General features: G+C 46.4%; 1 protein-coding gene across 1 annotated transcript in view; it reads right to left on the minus strand.

Moving 5' to 3' along the window:
• KCNQ3 (potassium voltage-gated channel subfamily Q member 3) overlaps nucleotides 1-15,818 on the minus strand; it is a 294,819-nt gene extending 279,001 nt beyond the window's left edge. The window contains exon 1 of the mRNA XM_081501155.1: nucleotides 15,418-15,818. Within this exon, the coding sequence (XP_081357281.1) occupies nucleotides 15,418-15,803 (386 nt within the window). The 5' untranslated portion in view covers nucleotides 15,804-15,818. The remainder of the gene's footprint in view (nucleotides 1-15,417) is intronic.
• Between the last annotated feature and the right edge of the window lie 3,651 nt (nucleotides 15,819-19,469).

The raw sequence follows: 19,469 nt of genomic DNA on the forward strand, positions 1-19,469 counted from the left end.
TGCCTCACTGCCAAAAAACCAAAACAGAAAACAGAAACAATATTGTAACAAATTCAAACAACATTTTAAAAATGGTCCACATCAAAAAAAAATTTTTTTTAAAGAAAAAAGAAACTCCAGATATAACACTGACTTAGGAAAAGCAGATTTGGCAAATTTGTAAGAAGGGTCCTGCTAACAGCCACTTCTAAAGCAAGTGTCCTGGTAGGATTGTCCAAGAGGGACTACAATAAACTACATGACGTAGATGCTTATTAACAACATGTTAGTTTAATATGAAAGAAGAAAATCAACCCTGAGTGTTCATTGTAAGGAATGTTGCTGAAGCTGAAGCTCCAGTACTTTGGCCAACTGTTGCCAAAGAGCTGACTCTGTGCAAAAGACTCTGATGCTGGGAAAGATTGAAGGCAAAAGGAGAAAAGGGCAACAGAGGATGAGATGGTTAGACAGCATTACCAACTCAATGGACATGAACGTGAGCAAACTCCGGGAGATAGTGAAGGACAGGGGGGCCTGGCATGCTACAATCCATGGGATCGTAAAGAGTTAAACATGACTTAGTGTGACTCAGCTGGTAAAGAATCTGCCTGCAATTCGCGAGACCTGGGTTCGATCCCTGTGTTGGGAAGATCCCCAGGAGGAGGGAAAGGCTACCCACTCCAGTATTCTAGCCTGGAGAATTCCATGAAGTGTATAGCTCATGGGGTGGCAAAGAGTTGGACGTGATTGAGTGACTTTCACACACACACACACACACACACACACACACACACACACACACACACACAGTGACTGAACAACAATAACAAACTGGACTGTTATACTCTTACAGGGTCCAGATGATGTTATGTCTTTTGAAGGAGAGAAGGATGGAGAGGAGGAAAAGGAGATCCCCACCCTGAGGACATCAGCATGGACAGAAGCCCATGTCAGGAGGAAGCCAAGCAGGGCTTATATATAGGAAGTCCCATGAGCCAATTCCATCAGTACTGACTCTCATTTTTCATGAACTATATGCAAGAAGCAACCTTGTTCCCAAGTTATAACCATCTTATTCTCTCAAGAAAACATTTCGGACAAATTTCTCTATCCCTCCTGTGGCTGAAAGTCCCACTCGACAGGGTACAATTGGATTGGGTCTGTTTTATGTCTTCTGACACCTGCCAAATTGGTACTGACGGCTGTCTTGTCATTTTCAACTTCAGTCTTGTCATCTCCAAACCGCTTCCTCTTCATTCTCTTAAAAGGTATTCATCCTAAGGAAGCCAACAACCCTACAGTACACATGCTAAGTCATACCGCTGATGGGCTCCTGATTAAAATATGCAGCAATGTTCAGGTGATGCAACACAGATGGAAATGTGGCAAATCTGTCCCAGGGAAAATTCTCAAAAACCAACTGTAGGACCTGTCTGCTCCGCATGCAGCTTTAGGAAGATGCTACCTCAGAATGCCACACCCTCTGTACTTTCCAAAGTGCTTCCTCATACACTGCCTCATGGGAGTCTTCATCAATCCTATACAGAAAGTATCTTCAGATTATAAGATAAGGGAGGTATCTGAATCACACAGTTAATGCAGCTCTTCAAACAACATGTCCAACACATTTCTAACAAACTCACAGTTGTCTCCGGCTACCCCACACCAAAACCGCATGTCACAGTGTCTAAAATGGGTTTTTTTTCAATCCACCTTTGAAGATATTTTCCTTGCTTTTCTTCACATTGCTCTGTGGTCCAAAGATGTGACAAATTTTGCTTTCTTTCTGTCAAAACTTCAAAACCCAAGATAAAAAGAGAAAGAGAGCAGGACCTTGATTCTTGGCAAAATATCATAGGGTCACACTTGATTTATGAACATTTTAGACATCAATGGAATATTTTTAATGAATAAAGATGAAAGAGGGAGCCTCCAAATAATGCAAGAATAGTAATTCAGTATTCGATTTAACGGAAGGTAGCCTTCTGTCCTCTAAGCAGGAGTGGGAGATGAGTCAACAGGACTATCAGTAGGTTCTTTCATCTTCTCCCTACTGTTTATACTTCCTTTGGAGAAGTCTCCCTTAACACAGGAGACCATAGTGCCTTCTCCATTCTGCATGCCTGGATCCCTCATCTGCATTCCATTACTGCATGTGCTGGACTACTTACACTGAGTTGTTTCCAGTCTCTTATCTCTGGAGGGAAAGAACTATACATTGCTCATCTCCCTCAGTGTTCTGGCTTTTACAAAGCGTGGCACTTCAGTCAGTACGTGTGGCCTTGAAATGAATGACCACAGCATGCTAATCTACTCCTTTCTCCTGGATGCTTCCCATCACCTAGACAAAGACATGGAACTATACTCAGTATTTTGTAATAACTTATAAGGGAGAAGAATCTGACTATGTATGTATAAGGGCTTCCCTGGTAGCCCTTAGTAAAGAATCTGCCTGTAATGCAGGAGATCCCAATTCAATTCCTGGGTCAGGAAGATCTCCTGGAGAAGGGATAGGCTACCCACTCCAGTATTCCTGGGCTTCCCTGGTGGCTCTGCTGGTAAAGAATCCACCTGCAATGCAGGAGACCTGGGTTTGACCCCTGTGTAGGAAAGATCCCCTGGAGGAGGGTATGGCAACCCACTCCAGTATTCTTGCCTGGAGAATCCCCATGGACAGAGGCACTTGGTAGAGTTGCAAAGTGTTGGACACAACTGAGTGACTAAGCACAGCACAGCACGTATATATAATCAGATTACTTTGCTGCACATCTGAAGCTAACACAACACTGTAAATCAACTATATTCAATAAACATTTTTTTAATTAAAAAAATTACTATTTAAAAAAAAAAGCCCAAAGTGGAGAGGAAATTTGAGGAACTGTCTATACAGAATCTATGAATCTGGGAAAGCCTGTTCAGCTCAGTTAAAGGTTTTCAGGTCTGACTCCATAATAGAATCACTTTACAATGATGTCTGACGCCTTCACAACAATGGTATCGATTTCTGCGGTGGAACCTTCATCTGTATTCGTGTATGTGCTTTGTGCAGTCTGTGGATGTTTGGTCTTCTTTTGTTTTAAAAATAAAAGTATTTTTAACTTTTTATCAAAAAATTTTAATTAGAAAGGAAATATAATCCACACATATATACATATTTCCTAGATTTTCCAATGTTAATTATCTTCATCCTGTTGGCCTCCTTTTCTCTCTTCCCCTGTGTGCACATGAACTGTGTGCACACACACACGCATTTACATGGTCTGTACGTGTGCTGAACCACCTGAAAGTAAGCTGCAGATATCATGACACTTCACCACTAAATATTACAGCATGCTCCTCTTTAAAAAAAAAAAAAATTCATCAACATAACCAGAAAGAAATTATCATACTCAAGAAATTAAATTTGGATATATAATGTTCAAATTTGATGTCCTGGAATGTTACGTCCATGAAGCAAGGTAAACTGGAAGTGGCCAAACTGGAGATGGCAAGAATGAACATCAACATTTTAGGTATCAGTGAACTAAAATGGACTAGAATGGGCAAATTTAATTCAGATGACCATTATATCCACTACTGTGGGCAAGAATCCCTTAGAAGAAATGGAGAAGCCCTCATAGTCAACAAAAGTGTCCAAAATGCAGTACTTGGGAGCAATCTCAAAAACAACAGAATGATCTCTGTTCATTTCCAAGGCAAACCACTCAATATCACAGTGATCCAAGTCTATGCCCTGACCAGTAATGCTGAAGAATTTGAAGTTGAACGGTTCTATGAAGACCTACAAGACCTTCTAGAACTAACACCCAAAAAAAGATGTCCTTTTCATCATAGGTGACTGGAATGCAAAAGTAGGATGCCAAGAGATACCTGGAGTAATAGGCAAATTTGGCCTTGGAGTACAAAATGAAGCAGGGCAAAAGCTAACAGAGTTTTGCCAAGAGAACACACTGGTCATAGCAAACACCCTCTTCCAAAAACACAAGAGAAGACTCTACACATGGACGTCACCAGATGATCAATACTGAAATCAGACTGATTATATTATTTGCAGCCAAAGATGGAGAAGCTCTATACATTCAGCGAAAACAAGATCAGGAGATGACTGTGGCTCATATCATGAACTCATTATTGTCAAATTCAGACTGAAATAAAAGAAAGTAGGGAAAACCACTAGACCATTCAGGTATGACCTAAATCAAATCCCTTATGATTATACAGTGGAAGTGACAATAGATTCAAGGGATTAGATCTGATAGACAGAGTGCCTGAAGAACTATGGACGGAGGTTCATGACATTGTACAGGAGGCAGGGATCAAGACCATCCCCAAGAAAAAGAAATGCAAAAAGGCAAAATGGTTGTCTGAGGACACCTTACAAATAGCTGAGAAAAGAAGAGAAGCTAAAGGCACAGGAGAAAAGGAAAGATATACCTATTTGAATGCACAGCTCCAAAGAATAGCAAGGAGAGACAAGAAAGCCTTCCTCAGTGATCAGTCCAAAGAAATAGAGGAAAACAATAGAATGGAAAAGACTAGAGATCTCTTCAAGAAAATTAGAGATACCAAGGGAACATTTCATGCAAAGATGGGCTCAATAAAGGACGGAAATGGTATGGACCTAACAGAAGCAGAAGATATTAAGAAGAGGTGGCAAGAATACACAGAAGAACTGCACAAAAAAGATCTTCAGGACCCAGATAACCACAATGGTGTGATCACTCACCTAGAGGCAGACATCCTGAAATTCAAAATCAAGTGGGCCTTAGGAAGCATCACTACGAACAAAGCCAGTGGAGGTGATGGAATTCCAATTGAGCTCTTTCAAATCCTAAAAGATGATGCTGTGAATGTTCTGCACTCAATATGCCAGTGAATTTGGAAAACTCAGCAGTGGCCACAGGACTGGAAAAGGTCAGTTTTCATTCCAATCCCAAAGAAAGGCAATGTCAAAGAATGTTCAAACCACCGCACAACTGCATTCATCTCACATGCTAGCAAAGTAATGGTCAAAATTCTCCAACTGAGGCTTCAACAATACATGAACCAAGAACTTCCAAACTGGATTTAGAAAAGTCAGAGGAATCAGAGATCAAACTGTCAACATCCGCTGGATCATCAAAAAAGCAAGAGAGTTCCAGAAAAACATCTAAGCCTGCTTTATTGACTACATCAAAGCCTTTGACTGTGTGGATCACAACAAACTGGAAAATTCTTAAAGAGATGGGAATACCAGACCACCTGACCTGCCTCCTGAGAAATCTGTATGTAGGTCAAGAAGCAACACTTAGAACCAGACATGGAACAACAGACTGGTTCCAAATTGGGAAAGAAGTATATCAAGGCTGTATTTTGTCACCCTGCTTATTTAACTTATATGCAGAGTACATCATGCGAAATGTCAAGCTGGATGAAGCACAAGCTGGAATCAAGATTGCCAGGAGAAATATCAATAACCTCAGACATGCAGATGACACCACCCTTATGGCAGAAAGTGAAGAAGAACTAAGGAGTCTCTTGATGAAAGTGAAAGAGGAGAGTGCAAAAGTTGGCTTAAAACTCAACATTCAGAAAATGAAGATCAAATGGCAATTCACTCCAGTAACTTTGCCTGGAAAATCCCATGGACGGAGGACCCTGGTAGGCTGCAGTCCATGGGGTCACTAAGAGTTGGACATGACTGAGTGACTTCACTTTCACTTTTCACTTTCATGCATTGGAGAAGGAACTGGCAACCCACTCCAGTGTTCTTGCCTGAAGAGTCCCAGGGACAGGGGAGCCTGGTGGGCTGCCATCTATGGGGTCGCACAGAGTCGGACACGACTGAAGCAATTTAGCAGCAGCAGCAGCATCCAGTCCCATCACTTCATGGCAAACAGATGGGGAAACAAGGGAAGCAGTGACAGGCTTTATTTTCTTGGGCTCCAAAATCACTACAGATGGTGACAGCAGCCATGAAATTAAAGGACACTTGCTCCTTGGAAGGAAAGCTAAGACCAAACTAGACAGCATATTAAAAAGCAGAGACATTACTTTGCCAACAAAGGTCCATCTAGTCAAAGCTATGGTTTTTCCAGTAGTCATGTATGGATGTGAGTTGGACTATAAAGAAAGCTGAGCGCTAAAGAATGGATGCTTTTGAACTGTGGTGTTAGAGAAGACTCTTGAGAGTCCCTTGGACTGTAAGAAGATCCACCCAGTCAATCCTAAAGGAAATCAACTCTGATTCTTCATTGGAAGGACTGATGCTAATGCTGAAGCTCCAATACTTTGGCCACCTGATGCGAAGAACTGACTCATTGGAAAAGACCCTGATGCTGGGAAAGACTGAAGGCAGGAAGAGAAGGGGATGACAGAGGATGAGATGGTTGGATGACATCAGCGACTCCATGGACATGAGTTTGAGCAAGCTCCGGGAGTTGGTGATGGACAGGAAAGCCTGGCGTGCTGCAGTCCATGGGATCACAAAGAGTCGGACACAACTGAGCGACTGAACTGAACTAAACTGATATAATGTCATTTAATATGGACTCCATGTTCAAATTTTCTTAATTGTCCCTATAATATTTTATTGTTATTTATTTTTTTAATTCAGGGTCCAATCAAGAATCATGAATTGCATTGGTTTGTGTTTCTTCCAGCCTTATTCACATACAATGGACATGTAACACTGTGTACATTTAAGGTACACCATATGATGATTAAATACACATATATCTTATGAAATGATAACTACAATAAATACATAAACACAACCAACACCTTACATAGTTTATTTATTCATTATTTTTTTGGTGAGAAGTGTTAGGATCTGTTCTCTTTAGCAACTTTCAACTATACAACAGAGTTATTTTTAAATACAGTCACCATGCTGTACATTAGAACCCAGAACCTATCATCTTATAAGTAAAAGTCTTTACCCCTTAACTATCTTAACCCATTTCCTGTACCACCACCAATTGGCTGCCCCTGGCAACCACCAATCTGATCTCCAGTGCTCAGTTCAATTTTTTTAGGTTGCATTTACAAGTGAAATAATACAGTACTTTTCTCTGACGTATGTCTCTTAGCATAATGCCCTCATGATTCATCCGTGTTGCTGCAAATAGCAAGATTTCCTTCTTTTTATGGCTGGAAAATATTCCATCTCATGTATATATCTCATTTTCTTTATCCATTCATCCATCAATGGGCACTCAAGTTGTTTCTGTATCTTGCCTATTGTAAATAATACTGCAGTGAACATGGGACTGCAAATAGCTGTTCAAGATACTGATTTCATCCCCTTTGGATATATATATCCAGAAGTGGGATTGCTGGACCATATGGTAGCTCTATTTTTAAGTTTTTGAGGAATCTCCATGCTGTTCTCCATAGTGGCTGCACCAGTTTACATTCCCACCAGCAGTGCATAAGGGATCCCTTTTCTTCACATCCTCACCAACACTTTCTATTTCTTGTCTTTTTGATGATAACCATTCTGACAGGTGTGAGGTGATATCTCACTGCATTTTTAATTTGCATTTCCCTGATGATCAGTGATGCTGAGCACCTTTCCACATGCCATCTGTATATCTTCTTGGAAAAATGTCTATTCAGATTCTCTGCCCATTTTTTAAATCAGTGTTTGCTTTCTTGCTACAGAGTTGTATGAATTCTTTATATATTTTGGATTTTATCCTCTTATCAAATACATGGTTGCAAATATTTTCTCCCTTATCATAGTTGCCTTTTCATTTGGTTGATCTCTTCTTTTGCGGTGCTGAAGTGTGCTGTAGTCCACTTGCTGATTTTCAAGCATTGCACCTGGTTGTCATGTGTGTTCAGCCTCCTTAAACAGAAAGTTATCTTCATTTTTGTGTGTTCTCATGACACGGACCTTTTGGAAGAGACCATGCCAGATATCTTGCAGGATGTCCCACCACTTGACTTTGTCTGTTATTTCTTCATGATTAGTTTCAGGTCGGTTTAGGCATGATTGCAGGTATGTTGTAAATTTCCACTGAATTATTCAGGATAAGGGTAGGGTCAGTTGCCCTCATTACTTACAAGTTGGATGGTTTTGGTTCAGGTGGAATCTGCCAGATTTCTCTTAAGGTCCCCTGTAGAAGGAAATGGCAACCCACTCCAGTATTCTTGCCTGGGAAATCCCACGGACAGAAGAGCCTGGTGGGCTACAGTCCGTGGGGTCACAAGAATCGGACACAGCTTGGCGACTAAACCACCACCACCCACCTTCATGCCTCGTTGATGCACATGTATATCAAAGTCTGAGAAGCCTTTACTCAAAGTGTGGGCTACAGACCAGCTGCACTGGTTTCCCCCGGGAACTTTCCAGAATTGCAGCTCTAAAGTGCGTCACTCTGAAAGGGAGAGTGTCCATCCCTTTCTACTACTCTTCCGGTGCACCGCCTTCCTTCCACAGAGGAAAATCGTAACATGGCGAAGATAGCACCACCTAGTGGGTGGAGGACTTCTGTGTGACCCCAGCTCCACCAACCTAAGTAGTTTCAAGATCCTGGGTAAGTCACATAACTTCTCAGCACCTGTCATTCATTTATGAAAGGGAGATCTTGGGCACCTTCTCTTGAGGCACGAACCACCACTTGATGTTAGGCTGTTTCCTAGAAAGTGAACCTGGTGTACCTGTCATCCTTGTTCCCAGCATACAGTCTCATGGCTTCCCAGAGATCTGATGCTGTGGGTTGCTGTGTCCTCCCCTCGGCTTCTTCACTCTGCTTGAACAGTTTGACAGTGTCATAAAAAAGAGAGTCAGGAAGAAATCAAGGAGTTCATAAAATGAAAAATCAAATGAGATTATTAGAAAGGGAAGGGGGCCATGGATTTTATGGGGGGGGGGGTGGGCAAGAAGAAGGCAGATTAAATATGGTTGAGAGGAGAAGCAAGAAGGAAACAACATTTACTGAAGTCTAGCATGGTGCTGGTGGGGGTCATGGAGAGGATGTGACCCATGAGCTGGCTCCTTATCCCTCCAATGCTGGGAATCTATCCTCTGCCCACTGTTCCCACAGTGGGAGCCATGTTCAAGGGTTCAGTCTTGAGTGAGCATGTGTTGTTGAAACCATCTGGATGGTGTATGTTACTGTATCCCACGAAGGCCTCTATATAAACCTTTAAGATGCTGGAAGGCAATGTAAATATATACCTCTCTTGCTGCCCATGACAAGCCTCATATATAAGTTCTCTGATCCTTAAGCCCACCACCTACTCATCCAGAGTGGTTTGCTTCTTTCTTGGATCTCTCCTTGCCCTCCATGTACTCGACCAATTTCAGATTTCACCTGGGGAACTCCTGAGGTTGCAAATCAACACAATGCAATGTTTAGGGGTATAATATCATCACCTTGATTAAATTTCACAGCAACCCTGGGGGGGCAGGCATTATTATCTACATATCAGAAATAAAGAAACTGAAATCCAAGAAAGTTGAGCAAATTGCTCTAGGTCACAAAGCAAGGAAATAGCAAACCCACATCTGACTCCAAAGACCATCCTCTTACCAATGAGAAAGAATGATACAATATAGATCACCTCAAACCTGTCAGAATGACTATTATCACAAAAAACAAGACACAGCAAGTGTTAGTGAGGATGTGGAGAAATAGCAAGCCTTACATGTTGTTGGAAAGTGAAAGTGTTAGTCACTCAGTTGTGTCTAACTCTTTGTGACAGGCTCCTCTATCCATGAAATTCTCCAGGAAAGAATACTGGAGTGGGTAGCCATTCCCTTCTCTGAGGATCTTCCCGACCCAGGGATCAAACCCGGGTTTCCTGCATTGCAGGCAGATTCTTTACCATCTGAGCCACGAGGGGAGCTTGAGTTTGAGCAAACTCAGGGTCATGAGTTTGAGCAAACCCCTGGAGATAGTGAAGGACAGGGAAGCCTGGCATGCTGTAGTCCATGGGGTCCATGGGATCACAAAGAGTTGAACATGACTTAGAGACAGAACAACAACAAACATTGTTGGTGGAAAGGCAAAATGGTGCAGCTGGAAAGCAATATGGAAGTTTCTCAAAAATTACAAATAGAACTACCATGTGATTCAGCAACTCCACTTCTGAGTATTTACTCAAAATATTATTATCAGGATCTTAAAGAGATGTTAGCATTTCTATGCTTATTGAAATACTATTGACATTAGCCAAGATGCGGAAACATCCTAAATGTCCATCCACAGATGAATGGATAAAGAAAATGGAATACCATCCAGTCTTAAGGGAATTCTGCAGTATGTGATAACACAGATGGACCTTGAGGGCATCATGCTAAGTGAAATAAGACATTCACAGAATGACAAACACTGCATGAGTCTACTTACATGAGGATCTAAAATCAAATTCATGGAGTCGAATTCATGGAGTGAAAGGGTGATGTGGTGGTTTCTAGGAGCTGGAGGGAGGGGGGAATAGAGGGTGAGCAGCCAACAGGCATTAAGTGTCAGTTAAGCAAGAGGAGAGATCAGCTGTACAACTCTGTACCTACAGTCAACAACAACGTGTTGTACACCTAAATATTTGTTAAGAGGGTAGATTTCGTGTTAAGTGTTCTTATCACAATAAAATTAAAAAATTTTAAGAAAGAAGGAGAACGCAAAATTCTTGGTTCTCAGTGTGAAGGAAACTGACAAAACTGAAGCAGAAAATGCAAAGAGGAAATTAGTAGGGTAAGGAAACAAGTGAGGATGAACTGAGGTGGTTAAGACCAACACCTTGTGGGAAATGAGAAGGAATGAGATACACGGAGGCAGAAAAGGAGGAGAATGGGATGAATAGAGCCAGAGAAACAGAACAGTTGAGAGAACTGAATCCAGCGTTATCTAGAAAAGAAAAACAATGTCCCATCAGTAATGAATTAGTAAGCTGTAGCATTGGTGGAGATGCTGTTGAAGGGACTCCTTCTGCCTGGGATGGGAGGTTGACCAGACAGCCAAGCTCTAAGATGGCTGCTAATACTAACATTACTATTAAATTATACTAAAATATTACTAACATATTATTAGACTGTATGTTCTATAGGGGCAGAGATTAGACTGTTTTGTTTTGCTGGATTTTGTTTACTGCTATAATCCAAATGTCCTGAAGAGCACCAGGCACAAAGAAGGCATTTATATGGACTGAATAACATTAATAACACAAATGACTATCTATTATTGAGCATTTCTTCTATGTAAGGTGCTCTTAGCTCCATAAGAGTCTACACTGATCACATTTGTTAGATGAAGGAACTGAAACTCAGAGATCCAGCAACTTTCCCAAGACCATACCAGCTGTAAGAGGCAAAGCAAGTTTGGGAAATTAAGTTTCTCTTACTTCAAAGACTTGTGAAGACTGTCTTACTAATGAGGGGTCTTGGTGAGAGGCCAGCGTCTCTGCTCCACCTTGAGGACTGCAGACCCTTTAGTCAATACACTAAGTCCACCAGCCAGGCCCTTCTTCCCTTCCAGAGCAGCTGCTGGGTCCACGAGCCCCACCTCTCAGCCTTGGGGCCAATCCACTTCAGAATGCAATCAGTGTGCCTCTCTTGTGAGCACTTGCCCTTGGTCTGTCATCAGGTAAGCGACTGATCACCCCCACTGGTCCTGGAGAGGCAGTCAGGACAGCAGGATGAGTGTATGGTGCCAATCCAGCAATATGCCAAGATGAAGCCAGCAAGTTCCCACTAACAGGCCCGGAGGTGGGAGTCTCCAGACAGCCACAGTGGCAGAAGGGTATGACTTGTAAGGAGACTCTATTTCAGAATCAACTAGTAAATGCTTCATGCCTAGTATCAGGCTCATTTCATTCATTGACCCTACTTTCTTTAGCCTAAAAATGCACCTGGTGATGGGGCAGTGTGATCTTCCCCAGTTGATGAGTCTTGCCCAACCTAGCTCATGCAGACTCATGCTCATCCAGGTATCTTCGCTCAGAGACTGAAAGCAGAGTCCAGAGGTGAACTTCAAGTCCAGCCCATTTTCTACAATATTGGAATCCTTTTCAGCCATGCAGCTTAAGATACAGAAAAGAGATAAGCCTTGCTGAGCTCAGAGTGTGGTCTCTGACCTTTTCCCTTACCCCTTGTCCATCTTAGAGCTTCTGAGAGCAATTCTCATCATTAACCTTCCACGACGCTGACCAATTATTATTGTTGTGAGGACAGCAACACACACCATGCAGAACAAAGTCTTGGTGAACCTGAGAGTATTCTTTCACTCATCCATTCAGCAAATGCTTACTGGGTATCCACCAGGAGCCCAGTAAGCCTGCTAGGGACTGAGGTTGCTAAGGAACAATGCAATTCCTCCTCACAGTAGCTCTCAGTCCATGCGGGGGAAATGAACAAGCAGATCAGTCCGGTGCAGAATCTTACAGTTAGGATGCTGCCAAGGATGGGCCATTCTAACCAGCTGGAGGGTCAGGGAGAAACTTCCCTGGAGGAGGTGACCCAAGAACTCAGCCAGGGTGAAAGTGAGAAGCCAGGAGAAAGCAAGGGATGGGCATTTAAGACAAGGGGAACAGGGGCGGTGGGGTGGGGGTGAGGAGGGTCTTCGATGTTCACATTTGCTATATTCTGCCTTTAGGATAGAAGCAAGAAATCACATCTCATGGGTCTGGTTCATTTTTGGGGTTTTTGTTTGTTTGTTTGTTTGTTTTAAGCATGCACTATTCTGTGAGACCACAATCGGCCCAATTTCCTGGCTCTCTTGTGCCATTAACCACAGCCCAGAATAAGATAGTGGCTGCTTTAAGGCACAAATTTCAGTGCCTTGCAAAATCCTGAATCATCAATGAAAGGTTCAGTTTTGTTCACTTGACTGGGCTTGCTCCTCAGCGGGAGGGAAGGTATACGGTGACTCCGCTAAAGAGCTGAAATTCAAGTGTCAGGAGCCCAAACCAAACCCGACAGGGTTTTCCTGTGGAATGCCCAATTAATCAGAATCCCAACCCTGGCACCACACAGGCCATGTTCTGTCTCCCCAACACTGTGGTTCCCTGGGTTTTGAGCAGCCCCTGCTTCGATTCCAGATCCATGTCCAGCCATTTGCCAACCATGAGCTAGGAAGGGGAGGCAGAGACATGACAGAGTCCTCTGTTTCCGAGGGGGCAAGGGGCAGCCAGGGACGCCTCGAGAAATACCTAGAGTCCTGCAATGGTTGGCAGAGGGTCATGACTGGGATCCCCTTTTAGAAACAAGAGATGACAGCCCGCATTCAAATGTGAGCTCCAGAAACTCAACCATATGACCCTGGACAAGTGGTTCTATCTGTTTTGGTTTCCATATTCTCATCTATCAAATACAGGTAACAATTTCCACGCCATGAAACTGTGGCAAGCATTAAATGAAATAAACAATTTGCATGTGCAAAAGTACCTAGCTAGGTATGCAATTCTTCTTTCTTCCATAATTTAAATTTTTCCTGGATCCTCTCTGGGAAACTGAGGTTACATACAGGCATTCCCAAACTTGCTTCCAAGTGATGGAATAATTCTAGAGAAGGATACAATCGGGGCCTTAGCTATCCCCTCCCCAGAATGTCCAAGACGGGGCAAGAGTGCTGGCTGGGAAAGGTGAAGGAAGAGGGAGCCCACAAACTCCAGTGGGACCCCAGGTTCAAATGTCAGCCAGTATGTACAGAACGCCATTTATGTCAAAAGGCCGTGTGAGGCCGTGTATGCTTGTGTGCACTCAAGTAATCCGTATGCCTTATTATCGCATATTCCAGTATTATCATCCCTTCAATTTGACTAAATAAGCACTAGAGACAGAGATGAATATATTTTAATCCCTTTTTATCAACTGACAAAAGCAAACCGAAGAGCAATTGCTAACCCTTCTCTCCAGCCACTACCACCTGCAGAAAGACGCAGACCTAGATGCCAAAGGCTAGATACCCCCCAAAAACCCAACAATCCATATTCCTGGTTGGATGCCTTTGGTGCCTCAGTTTCAGGCAGGCACCGTTTCAAGGCTTCAGGAACCTCTGATGAAACCTGTTGCCAAGCCTGAGGTCCTGTGCGGAGGCCCCCACCTGGTGGCCAAATGTGGAACTGCCTTTCCAACCAAGGAAGATTGGCAGGTAGTGTTTAACTCCAAGGCTCCCTGAACTCCTTTCCACCCATTAGTCGTGGGTCAATTGGAGAAGGACAGGGAGGAATATTCACCGCTAAAAGCACAAGCAGAAGGGTCAAGGTCTTGGTCATTTCCCCGCCAAAACCCTGGTAATGGTACAGCTTCCTAAGGAGCAGCCATCAGAATGACTAAGCCACAGACGGGAAGCAAGGGGTACCTGGAAGTGCCCTGCCAGCCCGGTGGGGGTGGGGCGGAGGTGGGGGGTGGGGTGGAACGGAGGGTGCATATCGACAACCCTGACTTTCCCTCCTGGGAAAGGAGCCACCACTATCATCCTCCCCTCCCCAAACACAACAGGATTTTCTATCCAGAGCACTGGGAGCAAAAGAAGTTCCATCTTCCTGCCCACCTCGCATTTACATCCTGGCTAGAAACAGACTCTTTCCAGGGGAAGGGTGCCTGCGGGCAAAGCTTCAGCCCAGGCCCCTTCACACTCCCTCTGCCCTGGCCCGGCCACAGCAAGAGACGGGGAAGGAGTTGAGGTGGAGGGGATGATAAGACCAAATTATGGAGATGTTTCAGCCAAAATTATCCCTGGCCGTCATCTACTGACAAAGTGAAGCCCCCACCCCTCATTCCAGGCTTAGAGCCGAAGAATCATAATCAGTTTCCCCTCATCCCTCTCTCTCATTAACTTCCCTAAAAAGAACCCCAGAAGATGCATTTTGGCCAGCCCCAGTCCCCAAATGGAGCAAACCACGTTCCTTTCCGCACCAGAATGGAGCCCGAAAAAGGGTAGCACAAGCAAGCAATCGATAGCCGCGCTCACACTCATTCACACACACACTCACACACACACATACACACCTCACTGTGGGCAGTGTACCACTCCCATCTCCAACTGCAGGATGTATCTTAAACTCAGCAGCGATCCCAAGTAGAAGGGACCCACCCCAAGCAGAAACACAGAGCGCAGGGGAGGATCCGCTTTATCCCGTTCAACCTCCTAGTTAATGAGAAAAACCACAGAATTCTTTTAAGCTAGGCTACCAACATCCGGAGATGGTGCCACAAACGCGCACCCGCGCGCGCACACAGAGGTGACAATTCGATCTCCAAATCAGCTGAGGAGCCACGCTTGGATTTTTTTTTAAGCCCTGGGGTTCAACTCCCAGGTGTACAACACCTTGAGAGTGGTCCACAGACACACAGGCATACACAGCAGAGGGCAGGCTGCTTTCCAATTCGGTGGACGGGCGCCCCTGGACTTGGAAGCCTCAGAGCCGTCCTCAGCTCCAGTCCGCACCCCGAACCCCCCCACCTCACGCACCGCCTCCGAGGGGCGCCCGGAGAGGCCTGGTACTCACACGAGCGCGTGGTAGAGCAGCGCCCAGCCCCGCGGTCTCTCGAGGGCGTCGTAGATCAAAGTTTGGATGCGTCTGTACTTGGCGTTGTTCCTCTTGACGGGGCGGCTCAGGGGCGTCTTGGCCAGGAGCCCGATGCCCTGCGGGGTCCTCCGCTGCCCCTCGTCGCGGCCGCCGCCCTCCAGCAGCAGGGTCCCGTCTTTGTCAGCTCCAGCCCCCAGCGCCAAGGTGACTTGCTCCACGTCGCCCGGCACTAGCCCCACTTTCCGCTCCTCGTCGCCGGCCGCCGCCGCGTCCCCTCCGGCCGGGTTAGCGGCCCCGCCGCCTCCGCCGCCCCCGTCGCCGCCGCCGCCAGCCGCCCCCGCCGGCCTGCGCGCCTTGAGCCCCATCTGCCTCGCCCCCGCCGGCCGCTTTGCCTTCTCCGCTGCTGCTCGTGGAAGAAGGGGCGCTCGGGCTGCGTGGAAGAGGCGGCGGCGGCGGCTGCAAGCCCGGGAACTCCAATGCCATGATCCGCGCGCCCCTCCCCGCCCGCCCTCCCCCCCAAAAGCAGGCTAAGGTGGGGCCCCGGGGGGCAGGGGTAAAGGGTCACATCCCGCGCGGTTCCGCCGCGGGACCCCGAGGGGCGCGGGCCGGGGGCTGCGGGAAGCGGGCGAGGGCGCGCGAGGCTGGCGCGGAGGCGCTAGGGCGCGCGGCGGCTAGGGCCCGGCACCGGCGTTCCCGGGCGGCAGCGGCGGCGGCGGCACCTGGGCCGGCGAGCCCGAGACAGCATCGCAGTTTATTTACAAGCCTGGGGCCACCCGCCCTCCCTCCCTCCCGCCCGCCACATGCGCCGCCGCCGCCGCCGCCTCCTCCCGCCTCCGCGCTCCCCCCCGCGCCTCTCCCCGCCCGCTCCAGCCTCAGCTTCGCTCCGGCGGCGGCAGCAGCGGCGAGCGAGCGCGCCGCGCGGGCCGAGCGCACACCGCTTCCCTCCCGCCCTCGCCGGGGTGGGGCCCCATTGTCCCGCCCCGTCGCGGCCTGAGGCCCACGGCGGCGCCCCGCCCCTTCCCGCGCCCCCACCCCCGCGCGCCCCGCGGCCCGGGATCGCCCGTGCACGCGGCTGCGGCCGCTGTGCGGGACTCCCCGCGCTCCCGTGGGCGTTGGGGCTTTCCCCGAGCTGGGCTTGGGGGGAAAAGATGAAAAGAGGAGGAGGGATTGGGTGGGTAGGAGGGGGTCTTGGTCTCTCTCTCCCGTTCTTGCATCTTCAGATTTTTCTAGTCACCTCCCAACCCGGCTTCTTGGCTTGGCAAGTAAAATCCAAGTTGCTGGGCTGGCCAAGGCGGAGCGCACAGGGGACCCACCCGCTCGCGGGCAGCGATGCTCGTGGCTCTCCATTCGTGGTTCGTTCCGCCCTCACGCCCCTGGCCCCTGAATGGCACCTCCACCAGCTAACGTGAGCAGAGGGCGAAGAAATAGAACACGGGGAAGCGGTTTCGCTCCTAACTTGTGCTCTTGGCAGGCCCTTCCCTCTCTTGTCTGAGTTTCTGCTCATTCATTCAGTCAGTGACTAAACCCACGTGAGGTCCTTGTGCTCAGAGAGCTCGCCTTCTCGAAAGGTGGAAAACAATAACGGCAAAACACACGGAAACGGCATCGTTGCCTCGGTTGGTAATTCAAGGAGGAAAGAAAATAGGCGTGCAGGGCTAGACGCGGGGGACTTCTTTAAATTGTCTGTCCCTGGGAGGCCTCACCGTGGAGGGGATATTTTGGAGGCGAGATGAAATGGCAAGCTGGAGCAACTACGTAAATGTCCAGAAGCGCCTTCCAGGCAGCAGAACAGTAAGTGCAAAGGTGAAGGGCGGCTAGAGCTTCTTGAGCTCCAGGGAGAAAAGAGGAAGGTGAGGCCTCTATTGCGGGGTGCGGGGGGAGGGGGGAGAGTGGATTAGATCTTGTTAATTCACTAAGGTCTTGCCCTTTGAACCTGACTCCCTCCCTCCCTTTCCCCATCCCCACCCCCGTTAGAGGAAACCCGACATTCCGGCTGCCCTGGTACCTTATGCTGCGTGCTAAGTCAGTTCAGGGGTGTCCGACTCTTTGTGACCCGATGGACTGTAGCCCACCAGGCTCCGCTTTCCATGGGATTCTCCAGGCAAGAATACTGGAGTGGGTTGCCCTGCCCTCCTCCAGGGGATCTTCCTGACCCAGGGATCCAACCAGTGTCTCTTGAGTCTCCGGCATTGGCAGGCGAGTTCTTTACCACTAGCGCCCCCTGAGAGGTACCTGGTGCCTCCTTTGTTTTTCACTCTTTCCCTCTTGCACGCTGGCTTGGGTGGAGGGGAGGGGCTGTGAGCAAGGCCAAGCCTAAGATCCACCCCTAGGGTATAGAATGGAGTGATCAGAAGGCCTGCAGGTGGACTGTGGCTCTGGATTCGCTTGGAGGAAAAGAGGGGGAAAGAGAGAGAAGGGCAGGGGCCTGGAGGAGAGAGAAAATGGGGAAAAGGAGAAAGGATGAGGGAAGGGTGAAGGGATGGGGCGGGGAGAAGAGTTGGGGGAGGGGCAGGAAGAAAACGAAGTGGATGTGTGCGGTGAGGAAGGAGGAGGGGGACCTGTATGAATGACTGTTAGAGGGAAGAGCCTCAAAAGTCTCAGAACCAAGAAGGCTGGAGTTTCAAGAAGGAAGTTTAGGAAAAGGGGAGTTAAACTATACTGCAAGGCTGGAGTCCTTAAAAGGGTGTTGTACAGGCACAAAAATAAACTGCTTGGTGCAACAGAATCGTTTGTCCAGAAAGTGTCTCTAATATGAGAACTTTACATAAAACAAGTCATGAAAACCCAGTGAAGAAAAATTGTTCCTTGGTCAGCGGGCTATGGGGTGAGTTTTGTGAAAATTATATGAACTGGTAGATGGAAACGGGACTCCATGAATGGCAAAACCCCCATAAATGTTAACAAATAGATGAATGCTCAACAATGAGTTGGAACATGTAAGTAACCAGTCAGTGCAAACCCTGGGAAGGAGGAAAAGTATGGAGCAAGGGAATCACCTCCGGTGAGAAAAGTCCCAAACAGAAGGAGGGGTGGGCACCTGAATTGGGCTCCCTGACGTCTGTTACCCTCCACCAGCAAATACCAACACATGCCTGTACTTTCTGCCCCAGCCCAATCCCAACTACCTAGAAAACTTCTGCCCCCCATATTTGAGCACCTTTTATAAAGTTACCCTTCTCCCCCAATCCCTTTCTGTTTTATTTACTCATTACATTTATCACTGCCTAAAAATGGTCATATTTGCATTTTGTTTACTATTCTGTCTCTAAACAAGTGCCAGGGCTCAGCATCCTAGAAGAATGCCTATTATTTATAATAGTAACCTCTCAATACTTATTGCCAGCGTGAGATGACGATGAATAAATGAATGCAGAATGCAAAGCCCCCAGAACAATGGCTGGCAGCTAATGAAGCATTCACTGTATGTCTGGGTCTGTGATTTTTGTTTTTGTCTTTTACCATTATGGAAGTCTTTAATCTTAGGAAATGTTAGTTCTCTTGAAGCTTTAGTAACATAGTTACAAAAAAATTTTGTCAACATTTAAAAAGCCTCCCTAGATAAGCATAAAAAGGTAGTCAAATAGGAAAAAGATGACAGATTTCATTACTGTGCAATTAGTCAAAAGTTCAGATTTCCAAAATGACAGTTTGAACTTCAGGCACTTGAAAAGACTCCTATTTTGATGAGAGCTGCAGACTGTCAAATAGTAATGTTTTAAGATTCAGTGCAAGGACTACGTTCATGCTGCCCCAAAAGGGTGAAGTAAAGTCAATATCAAATGCAGAATTTTGATCCAATTAAATCTAACGATAGGGAAACTGCAAGGGAGTTTGGAAACTGATTTGCTTCAACGGTTTTCTAATTCAATGAAGAATGTTGTTCAGATAGGGAGTTTGGAAATATCACAAAAAATCTGGGTGTGCTCTGAGTGCTGTTTGGGAGACTGTGTAATCTCAACCCTCAATAGCACAGATTCCAGCTAATGGAAATCAAGCATCCTTTATTCCACTGAAAGGAATTGTTTTTGAAC

The sequence above is a fragment of the Giraffa tippelskirchi genome, chromosome 6 (genome assembly GCF_054371585.1).
Source record: "Giraffa tippelskirchi isolate mGirTip1 chromosome 6, T2T-mGirTip1v1.2.pri, whole genome shotgun sequence".
Lineage (NCBI taxonomy): Eukaryota > Metazoa > Chordata > Mammalia > Artiodactyla > Giraffidae > Giraffa > Giraffa tippelskirchi.